At 37.8% G+C, this 22,697-nt stretch overlaps 1 protein-coding gene across 9 annotated transcripts in view; it reads left to right on the top strand.

Annotated features, from left to right (window-relative positions):
* Window positions 1–22,697, top strand: part of DYNC1I1 (dynein cytoplasmic 1 intermediate chain 1) — a 289,513-nt gene that overhangs the window by 43,805 nt on the left and 223,011 nt on the right. For 6 of the 9 annotated variants that reach the window (XM_088797746.1, XM_088797745.1, XM_088797744.1 and 3 more), the window contains exon 5: window positions 9,710–9,769. The exons of the other annotated variants lie outside the window; for them this stretch is intronic. In XM_088797746.1, the coding sequence (XP_088653872.1) occupies window positions 9,710–9,769 (60 nt within the window). The remainder of the gene's footprint in view (window positions 1–9,709; window positions 9,770–22,697) is intronic. 9 annotated transcript variants of the gene reach the window in all.

Raw genomic sequence — 22,697 nt, 5'->3', positions numbered from 1 at the left:
GAATTGAAATATATAATAATTTTTCAATCATAGTAGTATGATTTAATCTTTTTTAAACTTAAAGTGTCACAATTTGTTTTGCAGTTTCTGCTCCTGTTGCTTTGGCCTGCTTCTCAGTTACAATTTACATTTGTGGTATTTTCTTCTTTCTCTTAATGACTTTTGGTAGAACTAATTAATTATCGCTCAGTTAATGATATTGGGCAAATAGCAAGCTCAATATTATTAATAAAACACTGGAAAAACTAGTTTTACTTAAAAACATAGATATAAAAACATTCTAAATATACTATATACAACTGGAATCCAGCACAATATTAAGGGGATACTATGCTATGATTAATTTAAATTTAGGATTGATTAAAAAATTCAAAGATATTTTATATAGGGAAATGTATTACCATAATTCAGCATATGAAAAGGTCAAAGAAGGGAAAGTAATCATTGCGATATATACTTGAATGGTACTTGAGAAATTTAAATGTCTATTCCCATATTTTAAAACTTAGTAAACTAGGAATAGACATATATTTTTTTCTCAATCTGATAAGGAATAGCAATCTCAAACTAATAGCTTACATCTTTAATAGACAAGGGTGAAGCATTTAGTACTTTATAGCCCTTAAAGAAGAATGACTTATGTTTAGTTGAATACATGTCTCTCTTTCTCAGGAAATGACAAGCTCCTCAAGGGCAGGCGTAAGTGATATTTGAGGTTGTATCCATATAGTAGGTATTTGATAAATGTTTGTTGAATGAATCAACTATTATCTAAAGATATATACATGTCTATGTCATCATATATGTGATCAATGATATCATGCTATGCAAACTATTTGACGTGTTTTTCTAATCAAGTAGCTCCATTTTTCTATTTCAATATATTGTAATCTTACCTGATATCTATATTATCTTCAAGTTTTCCCAGTTACAACATAATTCCGTTTGTATTTAACATTGATACCTCTCAGCTATCAGCAGCTACTAACCAAAACCCTTACATCCATAGATTTTTCTCTAGGGAGGTGAGGTCCCTCCATGGAGACCTAAATGCAGCAATGAAGAAATGTCTTCTGAAACACTTGACAGGGGAACAGAGATACAAAGGAAATGAAGTAGAAGTCGTTCAAGCTTTCAGCTTCGTGTGTTCTCCCGAGTAGAGGTTGGGATGGAAATGCAGATGTCTGCAGCTACTCTGCTGTTCAGTTTGAACATTAGGCCTCTGTATAGTAACTATTAAGTGTCACGTTGGCAGACTACTTTGGTAAAATTCAGATATTTGATCAACTCTGCCTTTCCCTCATCCATTGCCTAGTGAACTCTCAAATAAGGAAATTAGAATAATGTGCTTGTAGTCAAAGTGTGCTGGCGGCACCTGGTTAGCACTTTCTTTTCTCAGTGACTCCAGTGGAGGAAAATGTGCTACGAGGCTACACGGGTTTAATGTGCCCAACAGAAAATTCTCAGGACTTTCATCTTTTTACACAATCAGATTCCATAGAATTCTCTGGCACTACATCTGCCTCAGAGGACTTTTGACCCTTTTTTGGTGGAAAAGTCACCATCTTCTCAGGTGCTCTGATGAGGGCTAAGGCTCAAGGAAAGATAATAAGGAGGTTTTAGGAAAGGCCAAAAAGTATAATAAAAGAATGCAAAACCTTGGAGAAAATTGAACAAGACTCTTCAAATTTTGTAGATACAAAATTCTTTACGTTACCATTATGCAAAGAGAAGATGACAGGATGCTACCAGCTAACTGGACTCTAGGGAGACCAATAGCCCTGATTCAAGGCTGGTTAAAAGTCAGTCTCTTTGGAAAGTAAAATAAAATGTACATTACAGGGTTTTCTCTTTATGCAGCACATTAACTGATAAAACATTTTTGATATCGCTGTCAGGAGAGGGTACTGTCTCTACCCATATGGTTATAGTACACAGTCAGCATCTGTTTCAACAAGGGGTTGCTGAGCCTTCTTCTAGAGAAACAGCTTGCTTGAAAGCAGCTCTGTAATGGGAAGTCTTACATTTCTTTTTGAATCCGGCTCTGATGGACTTACTGTGTGGCTTCGTGTGGCCCACTCTATGTTAGGGCTTTGATGTTAGGCAACAGGGGAGATTCTCACACAGCCAATTAAGAAAAAGGCTTTTTTTTTCAAAAAAAGAGCCTGATATAATTATTGCACTGTTCCAATTTTATCCCTAACTTCAGAAAATCTTTATCATCATCATTGCCAGTCCCAAGTAAGGAAATAATGGAGGTTGGGAAGTAAAACATTCACTCATGATTTAAATGCCATCCTTAATTAATTGACATCATGTAAATGACTGGGACAGATTGAGTGATATGATGGATTTTAAAATGTCCTTATTATTCAGTGTGTTACTTTTGGAAATGGCATTTAGAAAAATAGATATTTGAGGATGACATTGACTGGAGATTTTCTGTTTGGTACTGAGCTCCCATTGGCCTACTCTGTTTTCTTTATCTCGTTAGTGACTAGTGATTTGTTTGACAGGGAAACTGTGATGACCCAGGGAGCTCAGTATTGTGCCCTCGAGCTGTCTCTCCACCTTAGAGAGAAAAAGAATCATGTGAAAAAGAATAATGCACTTATTTCAGAAATTACCTAAGTTCATTTGGTAGAAAAGCTAGCTGGACGACTTTTTTCTTTTTTCCCTCCACACAGACCAGCATTACAGTCAGCGTTTTTAAGATAGACTTTCCGTCTTCAATGTGCAAGTGAGTCTGAGAATACTACTGGGACCCTGTGGCGACATCATGCTGTATAACACTGAGTTCCTTTTCAGTGGCTTGGTAGAGAGTAAGGGAGTCAGGCAGACATGCCCTGATTTATTGTTGCATTTTTAAGTAAGTAAAGTAAAAACTCTTTCTTTGGGAATCAACTTGCCCTCATACTTCATTCCCATCTGCAGAAAGGGCAAGTCAAGACCATTCATTTGTTCATTCATTCATCCATTCATTCAATAAATAGTTGAACACTTATTGTGTGCAAGACACATGACAGATGTTAAATGTTAAACCTGCCAGGAGTATAAAGACAGACATTCTTTTTACTTCTAAACAGCTTGCTTCCAGTAAATTGACAGATTTAATCTGAAGCCATCTAAGAAAATTATAGCTCTCATAATATGAGCAATAATGTCATGAACCATTGTTCCCAAATTATCTATAATTAATTTGTAATACATTCATGTGGGACAAGTTATTTTGATTCATACTATCCGACATTGAGTCTTAACACTTGCTAGGTACTTGGTAAATGTCTATTGATTTGTTTGCGTGCGTGTGTGTACATGCACAGCTTGCAAAAAAACTGGGTGGGATGGGTGTAGGATGAGTGGAGGAATGAGGACACAGGTAAAAGGAAGGAAGTTCAAGGTTGCTGAACAAGTTGCCTGAAGTGGACTTTCTCAAGGAGAACTACAGGCAGTGGTTATAGGACTGAGGTATAAGATGAGGATTTTCGTACAGAAAGAAGATAGAAATCCATTTACTGGGCTCAAGGCAAAAAGTCAGTGTGACTCGCAGTGTGTTTGGCTCAATGCTGAGGCCCCTGGGCTTTGTAACAGTGCTCGTTACCTCCTGCAGCCCATCTTCAGATTTGGTCTTAAAACCGAATACAAGGCTACTGTTGAGGTCAAGTAGATTATAGATTGGCAAAGAGAACTGTGGAATAAGAGGCCCAGGTATTTCTCTATTCTTGTGTCATAGAAAGACTCGTTATTTCTGTATGAGGTTATTGAGGACAAATATATTTAGAGAGCAAGCTATTTGAGGTGGGCCTTAAAGAATGCATCTGCTTTGGACAAGTGGGAGAAAGGGCGTCCCAGATGATGGGGAAAAGCATAGACGAAGGAAAAGGGTGCGGGACTATGGGAGGAAGTATGAAAAGAGATCATAGTTTAGGAGGTAAGTATGACTTTTGAGATAGTTGAGATCCCTGGCTCCTTTACCTGGTGGTTATTTATTGAATTTACTTTGGAGCTTATTAAAAACACACGTACCTGGGCCACAGTTCTGAGGTGAGGTCTGGGACACTGCAATTTTATAATGCTTTGAAAGTCTGAGGACTAGTTTGGGGAACCATTGGTCTGATGAAAAGGACTGAAACTAGGGCTGTGGGGGTGGAAAAGGAAACAAAAGACACATGGGATGAGGAAAGGTGAATGGCGTTGGTATGAAGATGGATATGTCCAAAAGTCGTGAAAAAATGGGACTTGGAGCTCAGTGGTGATCAGGACTTTGGGGTTATTTGGGCAGAAGATGTATGGACATCTATTGGATCACGTAGGGTTAGAGTACAGAAGTGAGGGAGAAGCAACGCTGCCTGGGAAATGCCTGTCTTTATGGGGATGGAAAGAATAAGGGCCCTGCCAAAATTGCTCATGGGATTTGGTGATTTGGAGGTCGTCTTCATCATCATCATCATCATCATCATCATCATCATCATCATCACCATCATTCTTGTGATTACATTTTTTCCTTGTGGTGTTTTATTTCCATAGGCTGAGTTTTGGAAGTCCAGGAGTAATTCTATGTTTAGGATTCTTGCTACATATTGGCATGTTGCTTTCCAGAAGAACTGTACTAATTTGAAATGCCACCAGCAGTGGTGAAGGGTGTCTCAGCATTTCAAATTAGACAAGTGAGAGAGTACTGCCTTCCAAATATTTATCAGATCTCACTTTCTTATAACCAAAACCCACAAAAGGTAAGAGCAAAGCCACTCGTTACAGAAGAATTTTAAGGCTTTCTACTCTGAGGACTAATAATGATAGAAAGAAGAACGGAAACCAACTTGGCTTTTGGTAAGAGTTGGACAGGAAGAAATTAACCACTTATTAGAGAGCAAGGTATATGCAACCCAGACATCATGTCTTTCACTCCGAAGTTATACTTTCAACAGATGGCCAGGGATTGTTTTTTCTGTTTTTCGAACAGAACAGTGTGTACTTCACTCTACCTACTAAACTGAAACTGAGCAAATAAAATGGGATCAATGAAGGGAGCATTTTATAAGAAGTTGAATAGTGATGAATTGGCAGAGGTTTAAAATATAAAGTCCTGTTACCCTCTTAGTAGGTCACTGCTACCTTGGAAGAATTTTGATGTTTTGTCTATTCTTAAGAGAAGTATTGAAAAACAAATTGTCCCCTAAATTGTAAACTAATGGTTACATGGTAGGCCTTTTTTAGATAAGATGCTAGAGGCTACATTGTCTGGCATATTTAGGGTTGAATGATTATTTTCCATGATGTGGGAAAGTTGTGTACCTAGTATTTTGAAACAAAGTTGGGAAATATGACCTTATTAGCATATCCAATTCAATTGTGGGACCATAGAAACATACAGTACCCCTTAGTCTGGAGTAGGTAAGGGATTTGTGCTAAAGGCAGGGTCCCTATGAAAGGGATCAAAGATCCTCCCTTACACCTTCAGAGAGTTTACCTAAGAAATAACCTAAAACTGATTAGTGTTGACAAATGCAACTCTTCCAAATAAGCAGACAAAGTCAGGAGGGTTTCCCATACAGAAACACTGGATAAAATGTAATTGACATAGTTAAAGAAATATTACATCAATCAGAACGGGTTTGGTTGGCTATCACAGGAATTGGAGATAGTGGAGACTCTGGCAGCAGTGAGGGGGTATGTCTGGCCTTGCTGAAAGATGTAGACGTGATGGGGGTAAGGCAGGGAGAATCTGTAGTGAAAAACTACTTACTGACTTGTTCTGCTAAACTATTTATATATGGTTTATCTCCCCATAAGATTGGTAGGTTCCTTGAGAATTCTTTTAATCATGTATCACAGTATTTTACACATTAGAGTTTTAGTAGATATTTATTGAATAAGTAGATGAAGATTCATATCAAAAATACTCTCTCCCTGCATGCATTGACTAGTCCATTCCAGAAATGACTGAAAACTAAAAATAATTGCTATAGTAAACAGGATGATTTCTATACGAAACTATTTTGTGATACTATGTTATGTTCACATATATTTACTTGCAATTTCACTACTTTTATCATTTTAAAAATAAACTACCTGGTAAGATTTCAAACTGTTCAAGAAGCTGTGGGGAAACCATCATTTAATTTTAATGATACAGTAACTTGGTGATAAGGTGGTTGGAAAGTAAGACCTATGTCAATTAGTTAAATAAAAGTATAGCAATTGGAGAAGAGAAAGCTGAAAGACAGTTTAATAATCATCCAATGTTTTAAAAGATAAGGCAGAAAGGACCTAAAAGGGCCTCTAGGCCTGCATGTTCATTTTGCTGAAGACAGATGACTTTCCTGATTATAGTTTAGCAGCGCCCAGTATAGAATCCTCCCCCGACTGGGCCTGGGCGTGGCCCTCTCCAAGGTGCTGCCATCTCAGGGGAAGTTTTTCTGCAAGTTTGCTCAGAAGGAAACCAGTGAACATTTAATCCACCTTCCTAGGCTACCCTTGAAAACACAAACAACCTTTGCCAGTTTAATGGCTTGGCTTTAAATTCCTTTTCAAAGAAAAGCTGCATTCTGTGCAAATCTGACCACCCCACAGATAATAAAGGAAAAAAAATGGAAAAAAAACTAGCACTTTCAATAGCATCTTTGGCTTGACTCCTTACCTCACTGCTCATTACTGACAATAACTATTATTTCTTTTACTGAATAATATTTATGTGACTGGGGGGCAGGAGTGTGGTGAGTTAGTTACATAGACCACCTTTGTTGTTCTGCCTGAGCAAATGTCAACTCCAGTCTGCTAATCTGTGGACTTCTTAAGGGAGTGATTCTGATGGAATCATCACTTTTACTTCTGGAGTGTACAGTGAATTCAGGTGAGCTGTCAGATAAGTAACAGAACAGCCAGACCACCTGGGGTCTGCTGCATTCTTCACCTGCCTGGGAGAAGTGGAAAAGGTCAGTAAAGTTTGTTCTATCTGAAAACTCAAGGCAAATTAAGGGCAAAATACCTGATCCCCCCTTTTTGAGGGAATGCGTGTCACAGTCAGCCAGAGTGAGATGCTGCTGTTCCGTCTATAGCCAAAGAAATGCCCTTAAAGATGAAAGATTTGATCCCCACAGACATGTGAACAGCAAACATGAATCACTGTACTGGATTCCATTACTTCTACCATTTGAAACAAGGGGAAGGAGTCGGTGTCCAGAACCAGAAAGGGCTACTTGTCTTAAGCAGAGAATGAGTCTGGAGCGGTGGTTCTGGCTGTACGTTAGAAGCACCTGGAGAGTTCAGAAACAGAGATGCCGGGTTCCCACCCACACTTTCTGATTTAATTGGTCTGAAAGTAGCCCGGGCCTTAGGCCAGGCTTGAGTTAATCACAGGTTTAGATGCTGACATATTTGAGCATCAGTGATACTTTGTGTCTGCTGACTAACGAAAGCAATAGTCCATCCCAGACATTTTCTAAAAGTGGTTCCAGGGTCAACCGGAAGCATTTCCTAGAATACAGATCCTCAGGCCCCACCCCAGAGCTACTGAATCAGAATTTCTGGGTTTGGAGATCAACATTCTGTATTTTAGTAAACCTTCCAGGTCATTCTGCTCCACATCATTCAGAATTTGAGAGCCACTTATTTAAGTCCAGACCTTGCTACGCAAAGTGTGGTCCACAGACTGGCAGCATCTGTATCCCCTGGAGCCTGTTAGAAGTGCCGCAGAGCTACGAAATCAGAATCTGTGTTTAACAATATTCCCAGGTATCTATGTGCATTAAAGTTTGAGAAGCACTGGTCAAAGAAACAGTGACCAGTTGGTGTTCTCATTGGACTTTAGTGGCATCGTTTGGAGCATTCAGGTAAGAGGACAAGCGCACAGCCAGAGTTAAGAAGAAAAGCTGGGACATCGCATTCTCATGCTTCTGTAGGAGGAGCTTACGTGGGGTCTGTCACATAGGCAGGGCTTTCACTCGGAGAAACACTGGTAGTGGGTATAGTGGATGTGGTAGTAATAAGAGCAGCTACTGTTTATCAAATAGTTACTTTGTGCTTTATAGGGATAATTACATGTAATCCCTGTAGAAAACCATAGATAGACTATTTAATCCATCTATTCATTCATTCAACGATATTGTATTATCTAAGCATGTATGTCAGGTGCAGTTGTAGACATGCATCCTTGTAATAGAGGGATATAGCTGGCGCTACCGTTATGAACCTTAAGTCCAGATCAAACAATCAGTAATAAATAACCTGATGTATAATAAAGTCATAGATAAACGTAAGTGCTATGGAGAAAGTAAAGCAGGATAAGGGGAGGGGATAAGTGTGACAAGTGCTATTTGAGATAGGGTGGCGAAAAAAGAAAACCTCTCTGAGCAGGTGACACTTGAGCCAAGACATGGATGAAGCAAAGGCATGAGCCACTCAGCTTTTTGGGGGAAGGACATCAGGGAGGATGCAGGAGATAAAGAGGACACAGAGAGGGAGGAAGACAGTGGTTAGAGATACGTTTTGAAGATAGCTACAGGCCAGGTCGTCAATTGTCTCATAAGCCACGGTAGATCTTTACACACAAGGAAACCGAGCAGGGCTCCTCAAACTTTAAGGTGCCCATGAATTGCCTGGGACTCAATGAGACTATTGTGGTTAGTGAGTCTGGGGTGAGACCAGAGTCTCTGTCTATGTTTGAGACGAGCTCCCCAAAGATGCTTATGCTTGTGGTCTGTGGGCCGCATTTAGAGTAACCAAAATGGTTGTGTGGTTGAGAACCTAACGCGACATGCCCAATGTCACAAAGCTGGTAAGTCTCAGGGGCAAGAAATGAATCTCAGATGCCTGACTCCAAAGTCCCTGTTGTCCATCCGTTCTCTACCAGATGACCTCTGGCCTGCTTCACCTGTACCTGCCTGTGTGCAGGAAATTGAAAGGGCCTGCCCGAGAAAGGTCCTTGTGTGCAGTCTGTTTATAGAAGACGTATTTATCCCTTCTTATTTCGAAGGAGAAATAACAAGGGAAATTGAATGCTTGAGTAACTACTGATACTTCGTGCTGTCTCTTGTGACCTATTTAAAAGATGTACGATATCCCGGGTATCGTAGAGACAAATGGTATGGTTGGTGACCATCTTCGTGTAATATGTAAATTAAAAACACCAAAATACCCATGAGCCTTGAAGTCTAATGCATTATTTTGCAGTAACTGACCTGAGGAAGCCGGTTATTCTCCAGGCCCTGCCACCTGCACCATCTGGCCCGACCTCCCCACATGCTCCTGCGCTGGCCCATTTGCACACTTGCATTTGGTTCTTTTCACATGGGAGATACGTGGCACTCCCAGGTGTGGATGGGCTCTGTCTGGGGTGTCAGAGATACATGGAGCAGGTTACATGTTCAAAGCATCAGGCTTCAGTAAAAAAAAAAAAAAAAAAAGGATGAGGGAGTGTGGAGTTGGAATATTTAGCTCTAGGATTCCTTCCATGAAACCAACCATAACTTCTAGTATCACAGAGATGTTCAAAGGAAAAGATGGCACCTTGCTTTCCTTGTCACTTAATATTCACAGGGTCTTCCTTGCACCTGCTGGGGGTGGGGGTTGGAATGCGGGATGCAGAAGTGGGGGATGTTCTGTGTATGTATTGTATATGCCATTGCCTTGATGAATGACATGGTTTGGTTTGTTTTCCTCCCCTTTTGTTAATTATCTGTGTTCTTTTTCCTTTGTGCTGCACGATTAGGACCCTGCAGTGGGACACAGACCCCTCAGTGCTCCAGCTGCAGTCAGACTCAGAACTTGGGTATATGTCAGCTCTTTTGTTACTCCTTTTATTATTTCTTTGCTACAGTTGTGTTCGAATGCTGGAGCTGTTGTTGCTCTTGTTTTTTCCCCCTTTTGTTGAGCTTCCAGTTTGATAAGTTTATTTCCTTCTGTTAGCTTTCCTTATAAAGTTAAGCTTTGAAGAAAGTCTCTCTTTGTGGAAAACACCACAAAAAGATGGCTTTTGGTCTCCCCTTCTTAATTTCTATGATTGCAAAACAACACTCTCCCAAAACAAAAAATACAAACACATGCCCACACCTCTGCTTAAAGGTGGGGCACACAAGTTCTGCGATGGGAGATACGATGGACTTTATGCTAACTGTCTGTCCCTTTTACTAATAAGTTGCCTTAGGTTAATTTTTGTCTAAAATCAGTATTAAAATGTGTGTCTTGTTGGTTCCTTTCCTTTTCACTTTTTCGGGGACTCTCAATTCGAATTGAGTTTGAACATATAAATATCTCTGTTAAAGAAAAAGCAAATTTATTGACTCCCTCAGTGTTAAGAAATCTCCAATACTTAATGATGGGTAATGTCTCCTATATCCTAAAGACCGTTTTGGTGGGGCAGGGGGGTTCACATGGAAATGTATTGACACAGTTAAAAGATAGCTTCAGAACTGAAAATGTCATATATATGTACAATGGACTATTATACCGCCATAAAAAGAATGAAATCCTACCATTTGTGATGACATAGATGGACCTAAAGTCCATTACGCTAAGTGAAATAAGTCAGAAAAAGATAAATACCATATGGTTTCACTTACATGTGGAATTTAAAAATGAAGAAACAAAACAAAACAAAAAAACAAAACCAAGCTCATGGATATAGAGAACACGTTGGTGGTTGCCTGAGGTGGGGTGTTGGGGCTGGGCAAAATGGGGTTCTAAAGGTACAAATTTCCAGTTATAAATTTAATAAGTCATGGGGACATAATGTGCAGCATGACTATAATTAATAATACTGTATCGCATGTTGAAAGTAGCTAGGAGAGTGGATCTTGACAGTTCTTATCACAAGAAAAAGATTTGTAACCCATAGTGAGGGATGTTAACAGGACTTATTGCAGTGATCATTTTGCAATATATACAAATATTGAATCATTACGTTGCATACCTCCTGCATAACTAACATAATGTTATGTCAATTATACCTCAATAAAAAACGTCATCCACAAAGAATCAAACACCCATCCACATTCTAGAAACTTGATTAATATATCTTATATGATTGGAGTTAGCTGTGGTCACACATGGGATATTTCCAGTGGGGTGCTTGTACCAGCTTCTGGTCAAGCTAAGGGGAGCTGACTGTATGCCTCTCTTCCTCACTTTGCATTCAGTGAAATCAGATTGAAATCTGCCATGGTGAGAGTATTTACACCACAAAAATTGGCAAATGCTACAAACCAAGGCTTGCTTCCTTTCCTGAAGTCGGTTATTAAACACTTACCACCATGCTACTGGGTATCATAATATGTGAATAGCAAATTCACATATTTATGAAGCTATTAAAAGTATTTCATGAAACTATTATTTTTTTTTCTTTCTAAATATAACCCAATGAATCCCAAAATGGGTATGTATGTATGTATGTATGTATGTATGTATGTATGTATGTATGTATTTAGAATTCCTGGGCATGTATCTCTGGGTTTATATCAATGTCAGTGCCTACTGTAGGTATACCAGGAGGTTGAAGGGCTCTTTGAATGTTAGGGTCAAAGCCATCTGTCTGTGTCCCTTTGTATACGCAAAAGTTCTTGGCAGACTCACTATAATGCTAAACTAAGGAAATATCCTAACTGATAACACTATTTCTTTTAAACTTGACTGAATTCTTGGTTATTTAGGTTGGTGCAAAAATAATTGCGGTTTTTGCAATTTTTAACCTTTTAAACTGCATTTACATTTGCACCAACCTTATACCATGTTTCCCTGAAAATAAGACGTAGCTGGACCATCAGTTCTAATGCGTCTTTTGGAGCAAAAATTAATATAACACCCAGTCTTATTTTAATACAATATAAGACTGAGTCTTATATAATACAGTATAATATCAGACCGGGTCTCATATTAATTTTTGCTCCAAAAGACGCATTAGAGCTGATAGTCCAGCTACATCTTATTTTTGGGGAAACACAGTAGTTATATAATTCATTGTACATTACATTGCAATCTGTGTTATTTAAATAATCAAGAAATATGGCTTGAATCAAGCAGGGAAACAATGCATATACGTGGTATGTTACGGTTCAGGGGAACTTCGGAGTGCAGTTCCTCAGTAGTCATTGTGCTTAAGAAAACGAGGATGAAACTGGCAGAGAGTCTACCTGATGCACTTGAATGAACAGATTTTTTAGACAGATTGTGGCATTACTACATTACACTTGCTGCTGTGGAACAGTTAGGAATTTTCCCATTTTATCTCTTTTCCAAGCAAAAACTCAGTTGCCTATGCAGATTGAAACTTATGACTCAGGGTAGCCGGTTAGCTCCATTGGGTAGAGTGCAGTGCTCTTAACAACAAAGTTGCCAGTCCGATCCCCAGATGGGCCACTGTGAGCTGTGCCCTCCACTACTAGATTGAAATAACTACTTGACTTGGAGCTGATGGGTCCTGGAAAAACACACTTAAATAAATAAAAAAGTTTAAAAAACAAAACAAAAACTTGTGACTCATTCAAGGGAGATGGCACATGTGTGGCTCCCACCTTGCCTGCCATATTTTACTTTGGAATGGACCCAGTGAATCAGAGAGAGAGAGAGAGAGAGAGAGAGAGAGAGAGAGAGAGAGAGAGAGAGAGAGAGAGAATGTGAGACTTTTTGTTCACTGGGTAGTTTAGAGAATTTGGAAGGAACATTCAGATTATATTTGAGAGAGGAGATTATTTTAGCCATATTACAATTGCAAAAATTGATTTAATGAGAAGTTTCCCCCTTTTGAGCTTCCTTATGTGCAGAGCACTCCTTCTCTCATATATAATTTTATGAAATATACCTCAGGCAACAAGATTTTTCTAGAGACAATATTATTTCCTCCTTTTGACCCTTGCCGTGGGATTGGCCATAGCCCATAGCTTGCTCTGTCACTTGATTTTTAAAAAACAGCTTTATTGAAGTATAATTGACATTAAAAAAAAAACTGCACACATTGAAAGTGCTCAAATTGATAAGTTTTAACATGTACACACAACCGTGAAACTATCACCACTATCAAGATAATGAATGTATTCATTATTCCCAGAAGTTTCCATGCTCATTCCTGCTTCTCTGCATCCCCCCAAACAACAGATCTGCTTTGTGTCCTCATACATTAGTTTACATTTCCTAGAATGTCATAGAAATGAAATCATGCAGTAGGTACTCGCCGACTGGCTTCTTTCAGTCAGAATAATTATTTCAAGATTCATTGTATGTCAGCAGGACATTCCTTTTTGATTTCTGAGTGGCATTCCCATGGATAGATGTACCACAATTTATGAAGTCACTTTTTGATGTATGTTTGGGTTGTTTCCAGTTTCGCCCATTACAAATAAAACTGAAATGAGCATTCATGTACAAACTTTTTATGGTCATATGCTTTCATTTCTTTTGGGGAAATACCACCAAGTAGAATGGCTGAATCGTATAGTGGATGTACATTTAACTGAAGACCCTGTCAAACTATTTCAAAGTGGTTTTACCATTATGTATTTTCACTAGCAGTGTATGAAAGCCTCAGTTCCTCCATATTCTTGACAATATTTAGTTCTGACTTTTAAGACAAATTGTTATTTTTTTACCATTATTAAGGGAGGACAGTGGTTTTCCTCATTATGATTTTAATTTGCATTTCCCTAGCGTCTAATGATGTTGAATATCTCCTTATGTGCTCATTTGCCATTTGAATATCTTCTCTGATGAAATGTCTGTTTAAATCTTTCTTTGGCCCTTATTTTTCAATTGGGTTGTTTGTTTTATCATTATTGTTAGAGTTTTTGAGAGTTCTTTATATATTTGGGATATAATCCTTTATCTGATATATAATTTGTAAATATTTTCCCAGCCTGTGACCTGTCTTTTTCATTCTCTTAACAGTGTCTTTAAGACACATTTTACTTTTGACAAATTCCAATTTACAAATTTGGTTTTTAATGGATCGTGCTTTTGTGGACATAATTTCCATTTTCAATATTTCTTTAAATATTTGGTAGGATACAGTTCATCTGTGAAACCATTTGGATTTGGAATTTTATTATGAGGAAGGTTTAAAAATACAAGTTCAATAACTTTATTAGTAATGGAGCTATTGTGGTTATCTACATTTTTCTTAGTGAGCTTTGGTAATTTGTCTTTCAAGTAATATGTCCATTTCATATACATTGGCAAATTTATTGGCCTCAAATTATGTATATAATTCCTTACCATCTTTTAACTCTCTGTAGAATCTTTAGATATAATCACCTTTCTCATTCCTGACACTGGTAAATTTTGTCTTCTGTCTTTTTCTTGCTATAAGCGTGACTAGACGTTTATCAATTTTACTGCTCTTCTCAAAAACCAGCATTTGTTTTTTATTTTTTATTTTTTTCTATTGTTCTATTTCATTGATTTCTACTCTGATCTTAATTAGTTCTTTTCTTCTGCTTACTTTGTGTTTAATTTGCTTTTCTTTTTCTAGTTTCTTCAAGTGCAAGCAAAGCTCATTGATTTGAGACCTTTCTTCATTTCTAATATATGTGTGTAATGCTATAAAATTCCTCTTAAGTACTGTTAGTAGCTTAGTACTTGAATATTTTGATATTTTGTCATTTTCATTCAGTTCAAAGTACTTTCTAATTTCCCTTTTTATTTTATCTTAACTTTATCTTTTATCTTTATTTTAAGTAATTTGGAAGTGTGTTATTTAGTTTCCAAATATTTGGGGATTTTTCAGAGACCTTTCTGTTAATGATTTCTAATGTAATTCTATTGTGGTTAAAGAACATACTTTGTGTTATTTGTATCCTGTTAAATTTGTTGAGACATATTTTATGGTCCATAGTATGATATGTCTTAGTGACTGTCCTGTGTGCCCTTGAAAAGGATGTATATTTTGCTGTTGTTGGGTGAGATGTTCTACAAATGTCAATTAGATCAAGATGGTTGATTATGTTGTTCAAATATTCTATATTCTTTATTGATTTTCTCTCTTTCAGTTTTATCAGTGATTGGGAGAAAGGTGTTGAAGTTTCCAAATGTAATTTTGGTTTTTCTATTTATTTTTGCAATTCAGTTGGTTTTTGCTTCATGTGTTTTAAAATTTTGTTATTAGGTACATACATGTTTACGATTCTTATGTCTCTCTTGATGAATTGATTCCTTTATGATTATGAAATGACCTTCTTTATCCTTGGTACTACATTTTGTTCTGAGGTCTCCTTTGTCTGATGTGAACGTAGCCACTCCAGCTTTCTTTTGATTGGTGTTAGCAAAATATATGTTTTTTCTATCCTATTACTTTTGAACCTATTTGTCTCTTTCTATTTAAAGTGCATTTCTTGGAGGCAGCGTATAATTGGATCCTTTAACGTTTTCAAAAACAAAGACACAATAAAGACTTTTAAGACATGAAAAGATCTTCACTATAAGAAACACTGAAGGATACCCATTAGGCAGAAATCTTTTTTCTTTCGGCACTTTAAAAATGTTGCTTCATTGTCTTCACACTTGCATTGTTCATGACCAGAAATCTGCTGTCGTACTCATCTTTGTTCCTCTCTGTATGTAGCATCTTTGTTTTTGTGTGTATGTGTGTGTGTGTGTGTGTGTGTGTGTGACTTTTACAGTGTTCTCTTTTTCACTAATTTTTAGCAATTTGATTACAATGTGCCTTGGTGTAGTCTTCTTCATACTTCCCGTGCTTGGGATTTATTGAGATTCTTGGATCATTGGGTTTATAGTTTTCAACAAATTTGGAAAATTTTGACATTATTTTTTCAAATATTTTTTCCTGTCTCCCCTTCTCTGGAGACTAAAATCACATGTATATTTAGGCAATTGGCTCCACATATTTCTTTTTCTTTTCTGTGTCTTATTTTGGATAATTTTTAGTGCATGTTTTTGTATTCACTAATGTTTTGTTTTGTAAGTTCTAATATTCCTTGAAGTCTACCCAGTGAGTTTTTAATTTCATACATTTTAATTTTTATCTGTAGAATTCCAGTTAGGGTCTTTTTAATGTCTTCCATATTTCTACTTAATTTTTTGAACACATGAAATACTGTTTTAATAACTTATAATATTCTTGCTTGCTCTCCTATCATATGTACTTGTTCTGGCTCATTTCAATTGATTGACTTATCTTTTCATTATAGTCATGTTTTCCTGCTACTTTGTATGCCTGCTAATTTTTGATTAATGTCAGATATTGTGAATATTACTTTTTTAGGTGTTGGATATATTTGAATTCCTATAAATCTTCTTGATACTTGTGAAATACACTTACTTCACTTAACAGTTTGATCCTGTCAAGTCTTCTTTTAAGATTTATTAGTTGGGACTGGAGGAGAGCACGGTCTGGGGCTGATTAATTCCTACTACTGAGACAAGACCCTTTTGTGTGTTCTACACATAAATCCTGAGATTTTCGAGCCTGGCTGGTGGGAATAGGCACTAATCCTGTTCCTGTGTGAGTGCCCGGAACTGTTAGGTCCCATTTCTTCGGTAATTCTTCCCTTGGCCTAAGGTAGTGTCCTTACATACACGCACTAATCAGTGGTACTAAGCTAATCCTCAAGGGCAACTCACTGAAGATCTTCTGAGTTTTCTTTTTGTGCAGTTTTCTTCTCTCTGTTATTTTGTCCTGTGAATTTTAGCTGCCTGTTCTCTCTGGACTCTCAGCTCTGTCTCCTCAACTTACGGACGTTTCTGGATTGTACCTGGGTTTCTTCCTTGCACCGTGTCCTGGAAGCTCTCTTAATGCAGAAGCTGGAGAAGTTGTGGGGCTTATCTTTGTTCCTCCTCTCTCGCGTATCACACTGTCCTTTATTGTCTGGCCTCTAGTGGCTTGCTAACTGCTGTTTCATTCAAACTGCTATCCATTTTATTGTTGTTGTTTTAGGCAAAGGGTAAATCTGGTCTCTGTTATTCCACCTTGACCAGAGCACAAATGCTGTGCCACTTCATTTCTAGTTTGTATGTTAACCATATGATCCACAAAGCAAATGGCAACATAGAGAAATAAGGAGGATTATGTGGCATTCAGATTAAAAAAGTGGCTTCAAGAAAATTATAAATAAGAAAATAAGTGCAACTCAGCCTTGTTTTTGTGTTTTTTGTTTTTAACCAGGCAACTACTTATGAAAGTACCCAAACATTTTACTTTCTTAGGCTATTATAATAAATTGAATGAATTGAAGATGGTAGAAGTAAAAAATGAAATAATAGGATAAACAGAGTAAGTTAAAACATCACAGGATCGGAAAAGTCTGTATAGGCTGGGGGGTGAAGAAATGTCATTGAAATTTTGGTTGCAATAGGCATGTTTGAAGAATTATATTTTAAATGTTTTTTTGTTTCTTATGAAGGGAATATAAGTGCAAATGCCACCATGAGATTGCCAGTCTTTAGAGAGATGTGCTGAGTCAGCATAAGGGGGTGGGGCTGGAAGGGAAGCAAAAATTCTCCATGATGAGTAGATAGCAGGGAGAAATGCGGGTATTTTTTGGCCTGTCATTCCAAATTCTTAAACCCAATGACACAGGAATATTTAGTGGCTTCTCATTTCATTGAAGCCTCATAATTATATTTTCTCTGTGTCTTAGTATATTAAACTCTTAGTAGGGTTTTTGAAATATTTGGAATCAAAGAGCAAATGAAGAAAAACTGAGGCCGTGAGCAAGAATGTGGCTGCTCCTACCTTGAAGGAGGAACTTAGAGATTTCTTCAGTCCTTGAGAGATATTGTTAGAAGGTGGGGACCTCTTTATTCTCTTAATCTTTTCTTCATCGGCTGAAAGAGAGGGTGAGTATTGCTCTTGAATCCACCAGGCACTATCCCAACTGCTGTGGTGAAATAAAAGATCACTCTGTCAATAATAGAAGTTAAACTAACTTTATAAAGGCACCAGCAAAATATATGTGCTTCAAGATGGTGATAGGTGTTTGAGAAATCTAGCCAGGCAGTTCTAGAGGTCTCTTCATGTTTTAAAGCTATTTCCATTTGCCTAACAGAACAGTAATAACCTCATTAGCCTTTGATGAAGTAGGCCTTTTGGCTTATTCTCCAAGTTTTGTCAAATGTTCTTATGCGTTATATTTAGATCTCTGGTTTGAATGAATTTATAAGATTTCCCATATGACAATGTCGGTGTTTTGTTGAGAATAATGTGACTTGTATTCTTGAGCAAACTGACAATCTATGACTCTTCAGTAACATCCAATCACACTTTCTACAGAAATTAATATGTGGAACAGCATCTTGTAACGTGTGTGTGTGTGTGTGTATGTGTGTGTGTGTGTGTGTGTCAGTATCAAAAAGTAATGGTAAAATGAATTTAAGAATCTATAAATATAGCATAAATTCGGACCCATGGAAAACTTCAATAAATTGGTTTTAACAGATCCAATAAAAATTTTGTCACAAGAGTGGGAGAAAGCACTTTGCCCACCTCTTAAAAGATGTATGTATTCAGTCCCCAAATATTTCTTGAGAAGCTGCTATCAGCCAGTCTTTGTTATCTGCCCTCAATAATCTTGATAAAGCAATTATGGGATATTTTCTGTTCCACTAGCACCTGGATTTTCAAAACAACAATAGTCCTTTTTTTTTAAATTTCCTTTCAGAAAAACGAATATGGCCAGTTGGTAAGGATGTATGCTTATAATTTGTACTCAGTGTCTTAAAAAAAATTCTATAATTTTATAGCTTTATCTTACAACTCCTATGGGAAATTGTTAATAAATATCAAGTCAAAAACAGCCCATCCCCATAAAATTTTTATCGTTGTTATTTGTACATAATATTGGAGAAAACACACTTCTGTACCTTCTATCCTTATAATTCTAAACTTTTAATTTCCTTTGTAAAGTGAGCAGTTGATAGTAGAACCTTCACCAATGTTGTCAAGCTCTATTATCACCAGGACTTTTGATTCGTCGCTCTTCCCAGAAATTTGCAAGATTTACTTGTGTTATAAAATTCAAAGCTAACCCTTGGGCTGTGCCTGTTGAACCAGACTTGACATTTGCTTCTGTTCAGGAAAAATGCTTTAGCTGCCAAACTAATATCTCTGCACAGTAAGAAGCAAATATCATGGAAGCGAAATAAATACTTCCTTAAATGATTTTTTAAAATGTGAACGTAGAAAATGGAAACTCATCCTTCTTGAGGTAATCAGAAAAGGTCAGCGATCAAGCTGTGTCTCAGTCCTTGGAGGAAAACACCCACTCTGAACACAGATGATAACTCAAGTGTGGCAAAGGGGCTGCCATACCAGGCTCACTTTCTCTGTGTGATACCTCGTGTCACTTTTCCGCTGTGTGGTGTCCCATTCCCAACTCTAGGAATCAATCCTTGAGATGTCACACCTTGACACCTAATTATACGAGTGAATGTTGTGTGAAAAACAAATTAACCTTTTATCACTTGTTTAAACCTCTTTCATGTTACATGAGTTTCTATGCCCTTAACTCTCTATATGCTCTTTTTCTATCCATGCGGCATTATCTCTTATGACTCTCAGTGGGTGGCTCCCAGGGCCACGTTTTCTGTTTTCATTTCTTTTCGGAGCTTTGGTCTTATGGTTCATACAATTGGAAAACCTCTCACCATAAAGTCATCCACTGAGGTACTCATGTTTACCCCAAAGGAGATCTTTCTCTGGATTCCCCTATTGTCTTGCAGCTACTTCACTAACTTTTCTTCCCATAAAGCATGAAACCCTGAAATGATCCCCGATCTATTTCTTTTCTACCCTTCACCCTCCATACCACATAAAATGCCCAGGTCTACCCTTAATTCTCGTCTAGAGTCACCCAACTCGAGCATTTCCTTTCTATTTCCAGTGCCGTCACGACTGAGTGCTTTCTCATCATCCTGGACAAAGTTTCTGTATTGGTTAGACCGTTGGTCACAAATCCAGCACTCATTTCTCTGGCTGCCCCCTTTGAATTAATGTTGTGCCTGGATTCTCTGCTTAGTTACTGAACCCGCCCACCCTTTGCTTGTAGATCCTTTCTCAATTCCCCCTTTTCTCCACACTCAGCTTCTAAGGGCCCCCACATAGCCTCTGGGTGCCCATTTGTCAAAGAGGGAGATTTTTACTCCATTCTTCACATGGTTGCTATTCTAATATATTTTAAATGTCTCTTTGAAGCTGTCAGTTTCTTACTTAGTAACGTTTAGTAATTCCTCATTATCTGCAGCATGAAGTCCAAGTTCTTTAGCCTAAGATTTAAAGCTCTCCGGTCATCTATCCTTAGTGTACCTGTCTAAATTTATCTCCCACTGCTCCTCAACTTAAAACTTCTATTCTGAAAAACTGGTCATGTGAACTCAGGCTATAGATCTCTGCATATACGGGGCCACCTCCCTAGAACGCCCTCCTCATTCCTGTCTACCTGACGGGGTGCTGCCTGTCCTTCAAGACTCACATCAGGCCTCTGTTCTCTGTGAAACTTGCTTTGTTTCCCCAAACACATAATAATCTACCCATTATACTCTCCTGTCCCACTCATTAGGTGAGTGCTCATCTTGGCTCTTTTTATTTGCTACCTTTCATTCTTATTTGCCTTTTAATGTATATGTTCGATCTCCTCGTTCCTCCGGTGTTGTAAGGATCGGCCATATTGCCATGCTTCAAAAATTGTTTGTGACCAATGATAATGATGTTGGTTGACGTAGTGCCTTTGCCAGTTGTCAAGGACACGGTAGGTACCCACATAAGATTTCTGGAAAGGGAAGAAAATGGCACCATTATCACTCTTGCTGTCTTAGGGGACTCTTCTTTGAGAAATCTCAAGGAATTTACAAGCAGCACTAGGAAAAAAAAATATCTGGCAGCACTACTAATGTATCTTGAGGATGGAATACTCACATGCAAATAAGCAGGAATAAAACACAGCAGGATTGAATCTGGGCCCAATGCAGACATTCTTTTATTCCTTGGCTTTGGCCTACTTTGGCATCTGGCCAAATAACTCCTTGTCTCTGAAACATCTGTTCTTGGTTTTATCTACTTGACGTCCAGGTCCCTTCTCTACTCTAGAGACTGCTCCTTATTAAGTGAACCCTTTGGATTTCTTGGCTTCTGAGGGCCACACACTGGTTTTTGACCCAAACGCCTGAATTTGCCGCCTTATTTATCTACACCCCTCTCCTACTGCCAGGTCTAACCAATATATTTTGGTTGTAATTTGCAGTCATTGCTCGGAAACTGCTATTTAAAGACCATCTTGAGAGTCTTTTGTGATTCACAATTTCTAAATTTGAAGAGTTTCTTAGGTTTCTGAATTATATTTTTCACACAGGCTCTTGCCCTGTGACATTGTATTTTTCAAGAGCCTGTGACATTAAAGAAAAACAGTCCTACTAATGTCAGGCTCAGTCTGTCTTGCATCTTTACCTCCCACTATTGGTCATGGCTCAGTAAATGAATCATCCACTCTGATGTAAGTGTATTTCAGAGAATTAGCTGATGGCATCTGTGACAGTCTCATGGCAGCCATCTTGCTTAAAGCTTTGCTGTCTGGAGCCAGTTCTCCAATATTGTTGGATTCCTTGATGAGGGTAACAGAGATAACACAGCAGTATTTATCCAGTTTTCTTCGCTTGTCTTGAGTATGAAATGCAGGAACATCAAGTTTGCTGTATACAATTCCTGTGGTCTGAAATTAGAGCATCAGAATATGTTGCATGGTGTCTAACTGATTTAGGAAGAATTTGATGATGCTTATGCCAGTGGTGGAAGACATGCTCAGGTTCTCTGAAAGCTTTCATGAGCCCTGGGAAGCTTTCAGGTGATGCGGCCCCTCCTCTGGTATCCATGTTCCCACAGTCAGATTTGGCTACTGGTTTGGGCCAGTGGGAATCAATGAGGATCGATATTCATGGCAAAGGCCGTTTTTAGCTCCCCTGCTCAGTCTTGCCACTGAATATTAAGAAAAATTAAGCATGGGGCAACTGGATATCCACATGCAAAAGAATGAAGATTTAAAAAAAAAAAAAAAAGATCAAAGACCTAAATGTCAGAGCTAAAACTATAAAACTCTTAGGAGAAAACATAGGTATAAATCTTCATGACCTTGGATTGGGCAGTGGTTTCTCAGATATGACAGCAAAAGCATAAACAGCTAATGAAAACATAGATAAATTGACTTCATTAAAATGTAAAACTTCAATAGTTCAAAAAACACCATCAAAAAAGTGGAAACGTAACCCACAGAGAGGGAGAAAATATCTACAAATCATATATCTGATAAGGATCTAGTACCCATAATATATAAAAATATCTTACAACTCAATAATAAAAAGACAAACAGCCCAATTTAAAACTTGGCAAAGATTTTGAATAGACGTTTCTCCAAAGAAGAGCTACAAATGGCAAATAAGCACTTGAAAAGATGCACAACATCATTAGTTATCAGGAAAAGGCAATTCAAAATCACGGTGGGATACCACTTCCACTCACTAGGATGGCTATAATGAAAAAGATAGGTAATAATAAGGGTTGAAAAGGATGTGGAGAAATTGGGACCCTGTACACTGCTAGTAAGAATGTAAAATAGAACAGCCACTGTGGAAAACAGTTTGGCAGTTTCTCAAAAAGTTAAGGATAGGATTACTATATAACCTAGCAATTCCATATATATATATATATATACACACATATATGTGTGTGTGTGTGTGTGTGTGTGTATATATATATATATATGTATTTTATA

This window comes from Rhinolophus sinicus, chromosome 4, assembly GCF_057876585.1.
Source record: "Rhinolophus sinicus isolate RSI-liver-muscle chromosome 4, RSI-T2T, whole genome shotgun sequence".
In the NCBI taxonomy this organism is placed as follows: domain Eukaryota; kingdom Metazoa; phylum Chordata; class Mammalia; order Chiroptera; family Rhinolophidae; genus Rhinolophus; species Rhinolophus sinicus.
The sequence above is the reverse complement of the archived record's forward strand: the minus strand, read 5'-3'. Positions and strand labels throughout refer to the sequence as shown.